Source organism: Hippichthys cyanospilos, chromosome 2 (assembly GCF_059441005.1).
Source record: "Hippichthys cyanospilos isolate Australia breed blue-spotted pipefish chromosome 2, RoL_Hcya_1.0, whole genome shotgun sequence".
Classification (NCBI taxonomy): Eukaryota; Metazoa; Chordata; class Actinopteri; order Syngnathiformes; family Syngnathidae; genus Hippichthys; species Hippichthys cyanospilos.
This window is the reverse complement of record NC_142370.1, coordinates 14625827-14638325: the sequence shown is the minus strand read 5'-3', so window position 1 is coordinate 14638325 and position 12499 is coordinate 14625827. Positions and strand designations below refer to the sequence as shown.

At 38.5% G+C, this 12499-nt stretch overlaps 1 protein-coding gene across 7 annotated transcripts in view; it reads right to left on the bottom strand.

Moving 5' to 3' along the window:
• LOC148427507 (diacylglycerol kinase zeta-like) overlaps window positions 1–12499 on the bottom strand; it is a 66084-nt gene that overhangs the window by 34980 nt on the left and 18605 nt on the right. For 4 of the 7 annotated variants that reach the window (XM_088407942.1, XM_088407946.1, XM_088407944.1 and 1 more), the window contains exons 2-17: window positions 10598–11760; window positions 8093–8201; window positions 7905–8000; window positions 6297–6374; window positions 5236–5292; window positions 4999–5067; window positions 4833–4904; window positions 4628–4744; window positions 3466–3537; window positions 2479–2577; window positions 2283–2365; window positions 2156–2216; window positions 1511–1624; window positions 1130–1267; window positions 738–816; window positions 5–60 (exon numbers count right to left, since the gene is read on the bottom strand). In XM_088407942.1, the coding sequence (XP_088264068.1) occupies window positions 5–60; window positions 738–816; window positions 1130–1267; window positions 1511–1624; window positions 2156–2216; window positions 2283–2365; window positions 2479–2577; window positions 3466–3537; window positions 4628–4744; window positions 4833–4904; window positions 4999–5067; window positions 5236–5292; window positions 6297–6374; window positions 7905–8000; window positions 8093–8201; window positions 10598–11601 (2304 nt within the window). In that variant the 5' untranslated portion in view covers window positions 11602–11760. The remainder of the gene's footprint in view (window positions 1–4; window positions 61–737; window positions 817–1129; window positions 1268–1510; window positions 1625–2155; window positions 2217–2282; window positions 2366–2478; window positions 2578–3465; window positions 3538–4627; window positions 4745–4832; window positions 4905–4998; window positions 5068–5235; window positions 5293–6296; window positions 6375–7904; window positions 8001–8092; window positions 8202–10597; window positions 11761–12499) is intronic. The other 3 variants (XM_088407947.1, XM_088407949.1, XM_088407943.1) reach the window with 2 other exon arrangements.

Genomic DNA, 12499 nt, shown 5'->3' with positions numbered 1-12499 from the left:
TCACCCCAGCATAGAACATCTTATTTCTGAAGCGGCTGTTAAACTTCTCTGGGTTGGCTTCTAAAATAATGATACACAAAAATGCATGATGGATACAATCACAGGATACAAAACAGATTAAATAAAAATACATTATATTGTCTTATTCAAACCAGTACTTAAAAGCAAGGCACTCAATTAGAAAAATGACTGAGTAGTTATCAGCCTCAAAATGTAGTCGCTAGGGGGCGTGGTTTAGATGCTGTTGGCTCTGACAGGAGGACCGTTACCCACATTGTCAATAAAGTTCACATTTCTCTAGATTCCCTTTGTACATTGATCAATATATCATAAAAGATTCAACTTCAACTTTGGATAATTTAGTCTTCAATGAAATCATATTTTTGGAATTTAGCTGTTAAAAAAAATCCAAAGCCACAAAATGCACCTTCCACACATAAGGGAAGTCTAAACACCAAACTTCAGAAGTGTGAAGCTGAAATGCAATCCAGTGGCTCACCATACTGCCTCATTAAAAGCCAGTGCAGCATTATGTCAAGTTATTTACTGACCCACGTTATCTCCATCCCTCTACACACTGTTCTGATTCAAAACAGTCTTACCAGACAAGAACATCACTTGTACCATCTAATGTTGACGTGATAAATGTAAAGCAGGCAACATTCCCACAATCCACTTCAGGTTTCTTTTAGGTCAAGGGGGAAAAAAAAAGATGTCTTTGTTATATCGCAACATACCTCTTGACTCATGAAACTCTAGGGTCACGTGTGCATCAAAGCCAAGGCTGAAGTAATTGTTGAACACATCCAGAGGAAGCTGAAGGAGCATACAGACAAAAATTATAGATGGGATGAGAATCGAATATTTAGTGTCTTTACAGTGTATAGTATAAAACGAAGACCAAAAAAACAAAAAAACAAAAAGAACCAGTTTGTAATATATACTTCATAAATATGACTTCATAATTCTAGAGGGTGTTGACAAACGTCAGGGAACAACATCCAGCTATTAGCACATCCGGCAAAGGGGGAAAGCCTGGCGGGCCACCAGACTTATAATAAATTGTAGGAAATAGGAAAATATTGTGATATCAAAAGTTAATGGGAACATATTTAGTTTTGCGCCAAACCTTATCACTTTGCTGCTCATCCACCTCAGCCGCTGCACTGTTGTTGGTTTCAACCTGTAGATTCCACCTGTCAAGCTGAACCACAGTTCCATCCTCAACATGAGACAGAATCTTGGTGAGTGGTTCATCTGTATAGCCCTGTGAACAAAATATATGGAAAATCAAACCATATAAAAGTTTGCACTTGCTAAAAGTTGTGTATTTGGCAGTGGTGGTCGAAATAAACGAAGAACAAACATTTTGTTATTGTACTTGAGGAGATGTTTTTATCTGTAATTATTGTTAATTAAATGAATTCTGCACTTGTACTTCTCTGTGTTAAGTCTGTTCCTCTGCATTAGTAGTTTGAATACTCTTTCCATCTCTACTATTCTGACTCACCCCTCCCCAGTTGAGAGTCCTTGCAAGGTCATTTCCTGTCCCAAGAGGTAACACTGCAACAGGAGGTTGAGGATTCAACCCAAGTTCATCAAGGCAGGACAAGATCCATCCCACCTGATTGTGCATGCACACACAAATGCAAGAGTTAAAAATATTGGGAAAGGCTCTCAGGAAGATAGAGTGCTGTGCAATACATCACTGCTAACTACAATCACAGTAAACATGCAGTGCACTATTGGTTAAATAATAACTCAATGAAAGTAGCTCGTTTCACACTGGCTGGGGGTGGGGGGTGGAGGGTTGGGGGGGGGGGGGGGGTCACTGTTATGTAAATTAGGTTGGATTGTGGAAAGAAGGGGTTTAGTCAACCCATAAATTTCCCAGCTTCTGGTGTAATGTCAAAACCTGATCAGGTGAAATCTGTGGTGAAGAGATGGTGTTATGTTTCTGATGTGTCGATTTGCCAGTGTGAAAGCTGCTACTGTCCCTGAAAATGTAACATTATCTTTATAGAAGCAGAATCTTTAATACAGCTGTTACATTACTTTATTGTGAAGCGTGGCATAATTCTACAACTGGTTGTGTATCCAGTACTTGGATTAGGAAAAGGTGTGTGTGCTTCATGCATTTTATTTAGGTACTTACAGTTCCATCACCCCCACAGGCCAGAATCCTCAGGTTATGTACTTTCCGATACAACTCCAAGCTAGATGTTTTCAACCAAGTTAGTGGTAAATCATGTGAACGTATGAATACTTCTGGTAATATTTACCCCTCTTTGGGTCCTCCCTGGCTCAGATCAAAAACCTGCCTTGGATTCAGATACCACATGAACGATTGAAGGATTTTTGTGCCCTGTCAAACGAGTTAAAACACACACACACACACACACACACACACACAACAAATGCTTGAGACCAGATAGTACAGACAAATCCAGAATTTATTTTCACAAAATATCTTGACACCTGGTTTCCTCCACTTTTGGGGTTGACAAACACCACCAGTGGCTTCATCAACGGTGAAGGAATGGGCCGTATGATGAAGGGCTTCCACTGCCGTACATCCTGTGAGTAAACAAAATAAAGCAACTAAAAATAACAATTCTGTCAGAAATTGTGAGTAAAAGATTGGCGTTTATCACTGAGTCAAAATGCTGGAGAGAAAAATAAATGATCACGTGGAGATGTGGATTAATAAATACCGGTCAGAGCAATCACCAAATAAATAATATGAATAAACAAAAATAGGAATTCTGTGACATTTTTAGAAATATAGAACATGCTTCCACAGTTGTGACATCGAGTGTGATATTTGTGGTACAAATTCACCAATTTGTAAATTTTTGTATGTGACTGATGATGCTATTTGCTGAATTTTGTTTTTTTACCCTCAAACTAAATAGTACTGTGGCATCATCTGGGAGATCTGGGATATTGGGTATTATGGAAAACCAACTAGGTTCAAGTGAAAAGCTTCTTTTAGTCATGCAATAGCTTCTAATACACTGTAGGTTTCTTTGCTTCCAATTTATGTAATCTTTAAAGAGTTACATACCATTTTAGTCTGGCATCAATTACTTGGATTGCAATTCTTGATGGAGAATGTATTGTAGGTAATGTGAAACGGTAAGAACTGTGCAAACTATTCCTTTTTAGACAAGTAGTTCAGTGTTTCACAACATGATACTTTAAACTTGAATATTTGTCTTTGATTTTTTTTTTTTTTTTTTATGATTGAAAGCAGTAAGGTCTGTAATTGAAAAAAATGTAACTGTTTGAACAAGTACTTTCTTGCCAGAATCGCAGCATATATCAATTCACAGATACCACACAAATGGCACGGTAGGCAGTTTCACATGGATTCATAAAGCAAACTCTTATGATGAAATCCACCAGTTAGAACATAGAAAATGTTTACATGAAGAATTGTAAAGGATGCTGTTGCTAATGTACCTCTGCTCCTTTTTTACTGCTTTTTCTCTTGAAGGACGTTCTTTTTTTCTTCTTACTTGACTTCATTGATGCCTGTTCAAATGCAGAGTGTAAGTCAAGGAAGCAAAATACATTTCTTCCCTGCTGACAATGTTTTACTCTATTCACCCATCTATCTTTCGATATGTGCAAACATACATGCATATACATTTACACAGGCGCATTTGCACACACACACACACACTCACAAACACACATGCACAAGTATTGCCTTACTATCAGTGAGACAATCCAATTCACATTTCGTACGTACCTTCTTATAACTGGGGTTAAGAATGAATCAAATATCAAAATTCAACTGCAATGTGTGCAAATGTGAAGGCCTTTGATTAAGGCATTTAAAAAATGGCCTGCACAGCAGAAAGTCAACAAAATGTATTAAACTGAGTGTTTTCAGAGATGTATTTGCTTTTGATTATCACCCAGATATTCTTTGAGGTCCTTCAAGTATTGTGATTGTGTCCTCAGGAAGCATGCCATATTTTTTCTTTCTGGATTTTCAATGTCCCCATAAAGGGCCTAAAACATTTTGGCGCCTACAAAACATGGCAAAAATGAAACAGGGCACTCAAACTTGTCCATGATTGTGAGTGTGAATGCTCATTTGTCTTTGTGTCTCCTGCAATTGGCTTGCAACCAGTTTAGGGTGTACCCCTTCTACGCCTGACGTCAGCAGGGATAAGCTCCAGCACGTCTGCGACCCCGTGAGAAAAATAGTTTGAATAATGTGGATGTGTGAAAGTTATTCCTTTAAACATTCAACTGTGATAAATTAGCAGCTACAGTAGCCGAGCACAATTCTTGTTGAATATCCACACCTTGAATAGGCTGAACATCACAATTTTAAATTCGGGGTAAGTAAATTGCGATGTCACAAGAGATGTGTGGAAAAATTGGAAGAAGCTACACTACTATATCTTCATTAAACCACGTGTAAAAGTGCTGAAAGATTTTGTTAGATACATGCTGTGTAAGGTCAGGTCTTAGTGTGTGCTGATACATTTGGAAAGTCTGCAGACACAAGCCTTACAAGTAGCATTAGACACATGATATGAACCAACATGGGGTTAAGGTTCTCATTAAAAAAAAAAAAAAACAAAAAAAAAAGATAGACATTTACTACCTGGCAACGTCGGACTCGAACAATCCATGAGGGCGGAACTATGAGGGCAGCGTGAGGTCCTATTGGACAAACCTCCTCAATTTGGTGTAACATGAAACACGACACCTTGTTGTGGAACTAGAACAGGGGAAGTACATTTGCTGATGACAAAACAGTTTAATTGTGTGATTGCTACTTAATAACGTAAGATTACAGAAATGCTCACCGCCTGTTTGCACCAAGAACAGCTAATGGCAACAATTTCTTTACTGTGGAAAGCAAACTTCTGCTGAAAGCCCTGAAGATTTAAAAAAAACAAAAAACAAGAATACTTGTTAATGGTTAACAATTAATGTTTAAACAAAATAAACATAAAAAACAACCCCACCAACCTTGCCACAATGTTTACATTTTCCTTCTTGTCTTCTTCGATGTACCCAGTGATGACGTACAATGTTTGGCTAGAATGCAAAATGGCCGGGATTTATTTTCAAAAGGGAAGCATTTTTATTTAAATTTAGCATAGGTTTAATGGCTAAAAAGGGTTAAAAAAAGAAAAAAGAAAAAACATTAGCTGTCTTTTATCCCTGATCAACATTAGCACAAATTAACACATTTCCACAACTCACCTCTCGAATGTTTTTAAAACTATAGTCCCTGAAAGACGGCTTACATCTGAAATTAATCTGGAAAAGTGCACAGAAAAGGTATAGGTGTGAACAAAGCAATCGATTCAGCAATATTACTATTTGAGAGTTTCCAGTTACAACCTTAACAATCATCACAAAAGTGCCATCTGGGCCATTACCAGACATTTGGCTTCGGTCAATGTTGCATTATAAACAATCAGTCTTGTAGTTCTTTTTATCGTCATTTACAGTTCGGCAGCTTTTCACAGAGCGCATCCGTATAAGAGGTGATATTCATGACTCCTTCTCTGTGATGTTTCTACATCTTCTTTCTTCAACGTCATTATGTGGGTGCCACCCAGTGTCCAAAGAAGACAATACAGCAGAAAAACAGTCCTCGAGTGCCAGTATCCTGCATGTTTTCAAACCTCTATCAAACACACCTGATTCAAATGATTACGATCATTTTCAAGCTCCTGTAGAACTTGCTAATAAGCTAATCATTTTTTTAGGACAATTTTCACGCTCTTGTAGAGCTTACTAATATGCTCATCATTTGAATCATGTGGCCTTTGAGCAAAAATGAGTTTGACATCCCTGGTCTACATGCAACAGTTAAATTGGTCCACAGGGTCAAAGTATAATAGTAAAGATACAGGATTAGAGTTGAAAGGGACTATGCACCCACACGAACTAAAACATTTGATTAATATTGCAGTTGTGGAATATGAATTAAGCAGCAAAATCGACTTTTATTCATCTCATCATAAATTATGGTAAAGGATGAGTTTGAAATGATATTAAATTGTTTTGAGCTGATACTTTGTGGAATATTTACTCTTTGCATCATTTAAAAAGTAATTATAAACATCTTTAGGATCAGTGTCAATTTATTTTTTTTTTACTTACTGTACAAACATTTTTTCCCATGTAGGTTTGTTTAAAGTATAGGCATGCATGAACATGGGAACGTATGCAGGCACAAACAAAGAACGTGAGATTAAATTTGTGAAGATTCCCAAGAAGTCAAACTCAAGACAGAAATAATAAACTTCAATTACCTTCTCTAGTAGTTCTATACAGATCGTGTGGACAACTATCTTGCAGGCAGCACACTTTCTTCGGGTAACCGACTTTTGCTGTGAAGCATAAGAATCAAATAAGTTGTTTTCGCCCTTCAGAGTTCATATAGCTTTTGCCATAAAACGGCAGCATATTTTTGAGAACTAAACCTTCAAGTCAGGCACTGATCAAGGTCAAGCAAATCCTATACAAGTTGTATAACGATGCAGCGTGATATACAGTACACATCCCTCAAAAGCATTGGAACTTAAGTTTTGTTTGAGGGAGTTTTGAGACTAAAGTTTTGTTGGATGGTTGGATGCATGGATGGACAGACGTTATATGAAGATTAATGAGCCCCCCCCCCCCCCCCAAAAAAAAAAAAAAAACATAGAAACTCACATTAGCTTCATCCACATTTACGCTTGGCTATGTGAGGCAGGGCTATGATAATCCAGACTGTATTTTAAATATATGTTGAGTTGTTTTTTGTTGTTGTCTCTGACTAGACTCTTGACTCCTTACAAAAATGTACCAGCCGCTGAGGACTGGCAATAACTCTTGATCTCATTCAGACTTGGGCCCAGACCTTGTGGATTCTGACGTGGCTTCAACTCGAACCTTTGTGACAAGCTTGAATTGGAAAAGTTAACGGTGAATATGGCTACAGCTTTAGATTAGGTTATGAGCAGTCGTTTCTTTCTCAAAACCAAAGGCTTTTCAATTTTCATCACTTTTATTATGATTAATCTTTGTCTCATCATCAGTTCATATGCCGATATGTTTGTCAGAGAATTTTGATTCTATTCTTTTTTTTTTTCCAAGTTTGTTCTTTCTATTCTTCTTGCTATACCGGTAAATACATTCCTGTGTGTCTAGGTCTCACACTTGCGGAGTTGCTTAAAACTAATTTATAATGGGGCCATCTTTCTGGGATATGAGGCAACAATGGTTGTCAGCTAGAACGATGTCCATGTTTAGGGAAGGTAACAAAGTATGACATGAACGTATCCGACAGAAGATCAGACAAGTGTTCCGAGAACAATTAAATTGCGCATTGCTTTTGCTTCATAGCTCTTTTTTCCTTGAAAGAAAATACATCAAATTAAGCTTATCTAGTACCTAGATGTGTAATATCAAACATATGGATTTATTGGCTAATGGGCAATGGGCCAAATGAGCAATGACTGATTCTATGTTGTCTTAGGTTTAAAAAAAAAAGTTTAATGCTTGTCATGTTGGTTTTACCTCTAGACTGGAAACATTAAGCCTTACAGATTCAGCCCCAGATCTTGTACAAGATCAAATGCAAATCCAGTCTCATATCACCAACTACTTATATATTTGATCAAACCCAAATGTTTGAAGCTTACAGCATGATAATTTCATTGGCCTCACTGTTCCAATCCTGTTCGAAGGGAGTGTATGATAACTGCATACCGGCACTGTCTACCACATGAACAACAAGCTTAAGAAGTAAAGAGAGATGACACACAAACACAACACAAACTGATATGGAGGCACAAATAGTTGGAGAGGTAATAGCAGGCATACAGACGGTTTGACAAATAGATGTTTGTAAGGGGAATGACAGAAGTAATACTAACCAGTGCTCTGGCAATACAGTGTTGCTCTCCCACATAACAGTAGTCTCCAGAGACGTTAGTCTCAAACCAGATATGTTCTCCATACTGAGCAGACTCCTACTCAGACATACCAAATGAGAAAAGGTGGGGGGAGGTGTATTGATACAGAAACTGAGATGTAGTTATCGGTACTTTTATTGTATACTTACAGTCCAGTCAACAGTGCTGCGAATGATTGCTTCTGGTTCTGTTCGGTTTAAAGATGATGTACTGGGCTGACAAGGCAGATGGCGCAGGCCAGATTTCGCTATTGCTTTTCTGGAAACAGGAAACAGGTGAAAATTCACATTTGGCGCTATAGTTCTCGACTCAACCATACAAGATCATGCACTCAATTTCATACAATACATTTTACTGAAACAATGTAATGTGTAGCAGAAATATCAGTTTATGTTACCTTGGTGTTTTATTGACCTCACAATAGTCATTTTGACTTGGGAAAGTATTAAACATTAGATCAACCAATGATAATAGAATTGCGTAACAACAAAATTCCATAATACTATAAGGAGGGGTAGTATAAAAAAAACGAGAAAAACATTTTACATTTTGCTGAGAATGTGGATAAAGGAATTTATTTTCACTGCGTGAGTCAGTAACGTCAATGGAGCATCCACCCACTAAAATGATTCGCCTTATCCATTAACCAGGAAATGAACACAACAATTGACAAATAATCTGGCCTTACAGGTCTGCACTCAGTGCTGTAATTTTCAACATATGGACATCACTATATTCAGAATTTCCTTTCTATAGAAGCTTTCCTACACCTTCAATGAAGCTACTATTCAGTGTCAGTTCTTGCAGTATTCTGAGGTTTTTTTTCAGCCAGAGGTTAAAACAACAAAATGTATGGCTCTTTTCAAGTGTTTTTACAAATTTTAGTATGTTTTATGAAACAATGCAACATCTATGACGTTTTGGGACAATAAACGCTTTGAATCCGTATACCAACCGCACCCACATTCTTGAAAGAGAGAACGTGGTTTTGGCAAGCTTCCCATTGGTTGCAGTTCGACCCAGTTCAAATTAAATGGTGCAATTAAATGTGTTTAATTGCTGTGACGAATTATTTGTGAGCAATGTCATAGCACGCTGGAGAGACGACAGTTTGTGTCATTCAGATAGAGTTGAATGGCAAGACATGGTTCAACAATTTCATAATATTCAACAACTATTGTTTCTCTTTGACTAGCCATGTTGACTTTATTCCACCACCAACGCAATTATTTACTACTTGGCTTTCACGCTGTGCTTTGCTGACATCACTTTCACCTTTTTTTGATTGGTTCTTTCAACTCTTTTTATTTTTGTCAAATTTGGGCACGCTTCAGAGGGGCACTTTGTGGCGACTGGAGCCAGACTAATTTATTTGTGCAGCAATGACTCTGGTTCCAAGACTAGCTAGCAATAGTGTGCCGGTGCATTTCCTTCATTTCATTGTGTGATTCATTTGGACAAGACGTCATGTTGCATTGCTGGGTTTGGTTAAAACCCTCTTCAGTCTGGAGAGTAGATGACAGCTCGGAGCGATGACGTCATAAACACACGGCCTCAAATCTGTAAGTGCAATCAGTGAGCTGACACAGATTGCGTCAGTCAGAGAGCATTACATTTTCTACATCATTCACAAGGCCTTTTGATTGAGATTTTACCAATGTAATACCAGGTAATTGGAATTGTATTTGTTCTTAACCCTCGTGCGGTATTTTGTCCAATCCTTTGATCTTTACATGAAAGAGAAAACATTGAAAGAAGACTAGGGAGCTGAAATTCTACCCAGATGCTAAAAACATGGCACGGCCAAGTTATCAGACTACCGGGATTGTGCCACCCTTGGCTAAAATACTGCAAAAATGATGTGGACGTAAATGACCCAAAAATGGTGAAAATACTGCACAATGTTAAAAAAAATCGTGTTTGAGGTAACTTTCTTTTGGTGTACGCTACATATTAAAGGAGACACAGAACTTTAAATTAATAAATGTGGCAAGTTCTAGAATAAGACGGCCTCGTTGAAGCTCCCTGAAACGATCAATTATTTTCTTAAGAATGCCCGAAAATCATTAAGCTTTCAGAGGCCAGGATTTTAAAACTCGTTCTGGAATTTAAAAAGTTGGATGACGGGCAAGAAAATTTCTACATAAAACTAGAAAGTCGCTTTACGATAAATCTGATGCCCTTAGAACGAAATGACCTTTGATGAATGAGAATATTCACAACAGCTAAGCAGGTTCTTTTAATAACAATTTCATCTTTGGGAAGTTACTTTCTACTTTAATTGTCTTAATGTCTTAAAACGTTAAAAATATATATTTTTGTGTGCCTCTTCTGGCCATTCTTTGAGCTTGCGTGGCAGGCGGTGATAAAGCCCCTGTCGCATTGTAGGGTAATCGCTGGCAAGTGTCAACACAACATTACACTTGACCGTCCGGCGACTGTCGAACAAACGAACCATGATGAGATCAAAAGTGCCGCTACCCTCACCGATGCCAATGTTTGCCCTCAGTAGGAAAGGGGCTCAAGACAGGAATACGCACAAATCAACAACCTCTGTTATTACAAGCAGCACTGGCCTATACACATTCTGGTTAAGACATTGATTGCAACACGATGCATCTGAATGGGTGTTTGTGAGAGAGTTTATTACATACGAAAGGAAGTTCTCCCATGTTTCCAGATATGGATCATAGTATGACAACCCCTCTGATCCTCTGAGAGGTGAAGAGCAGCTTTTCGGGAGAGTAGATTCATAAAGGTGTGGCTCAGGATCTGACTTCAGATGGGCTGAAGCCATCTGCATCAAATTGAGGCTACTACTGGAAGTCTGAAAAATCATATTGAGAGCTTGAGGACCGTGACTCGACCTTCGATGGTTATAGCGACCATAAAGGCCATAAACCAATTCGCTGTTGTGATAGATAGACTCAGCTGGGAGGAGATGGGAAGAGTTGCGTCTTAGACAGCGAGGAGATCGGAGAAAGGGCCGGGGTTTAGTGTATTTTTTCTTTGCCACTTGGGATGGATGCACTCGAGACCTTGGCTTGTCATCTCCAATTATGCTAGTTGTTTTTTGCCCTACTTGTTGGACAGCGGCTTCTTCGCTATCCGACCCAGCGCAAGAGCAAAGAGAGAAAGTGGAGTCTTCAGCTTGATCTTCTTTTGCACCACTGCCCATCTGGACAACACTCGCAAGTAACATGGAGGAACCAAGTAAATGAGGTTCAATGGACTTTTCTTTGGAGGGCCGACTGTAACGCACCGCCATTCTCCGGTGCCCACCAGAAAAGGCAAGGGAAGCGCGACGAGCATTAAGTTTGTCTTGAGATGCTCTCCATTCATTTTGATTTGGTACATCAGGTCTCTCGGGTTCAGTTTCTTCGGCCGATTCGCTGGAGTTAGTAAAAGCCACATCTTTAATGGGCTGCCTCTGTCCACTGGCTACCAAAACGCCAACACTGGGACGCCTCTGATAAGGTAGCAGCGGCAAGCCGCTAGAAAGGCGCCTGCTTTCTAGTAGCGCTGCAGAGGGCAGGCCGACACTAGAACGCCTCCGTGCTTTGCTAACCAGAACCGCAGGCCCAGGTTGACATACAGCAGTGGAGTACTTCTTTCTCTTCTGCCATCGATGAAAATGACGTTGGAAGAAGAAATCCATGTTGTCTGGAACTGTAAGATGTGCTTGATCATAGTAGTGTCTTGTCGTTGGGTCTTTTTGACGGAGCTTTAAGTTCAAAGGTCAGCTATCATACGGGACGCGACAGGAGCTAAAGAAGATGGTCACCCATTGGTCCACTTTCCAGGAAAACAGGCTGCTCTGCAAATTAAACATCCAAGTAAATTTGCATGGACGGTGACTTCAAAAGGGGCTCATTATCTCAACAAATGTTAGTCATCAGATGCAGCCCCAGCATTGAATTAATTAATGTACTTAATACTAAAAATACATTTTCAATCAATTCAACATGATAAATGTAATGATTAATTGTGTAAGCAGTAATTTAGAAATTAACAAAACCAATGGGTTGTTGATGCAGTGCTGTGTTTTTAAGTATGATTCACATACTTAATGTGATTCTTCCTTTTGTGGCATTTAGACACGTGTGCGGTGTCATGACAACATAAGTGGTTGTGTCTTTTGTGTAACGGGAAATGCAGATATCAAGTAGTGATTTGCATTCAGTCAAGGTAAGGACAACATAGAGGGTAAAAAAAAAAGCATGTGCAGGTGGACATTATTATTAGTTCAACAATTACGGTTTTCATCAACCTTGGCTTGTTAGGAGCAGGATTACGTCCAAAAAAAACTTTGCGATGATTATAGTTTGATTGTAATTCAGAATTTGATTCAGAAGGGATAAAAATAAACAAACAAACATATTGTTTTTCAATAAAACAATGAAAATTAAAACATTTGGGAATCTAATTCATTGTTTAATAAAATAATACAGATAACTGTTAGTTGCATTCCTACAAAAAATGAGTTTTATAGTTCAAGGTTGTTGACAACAAAGTGGCCTTTCCTCTTTGTGCATTTTATTCATCTCCAACACAAA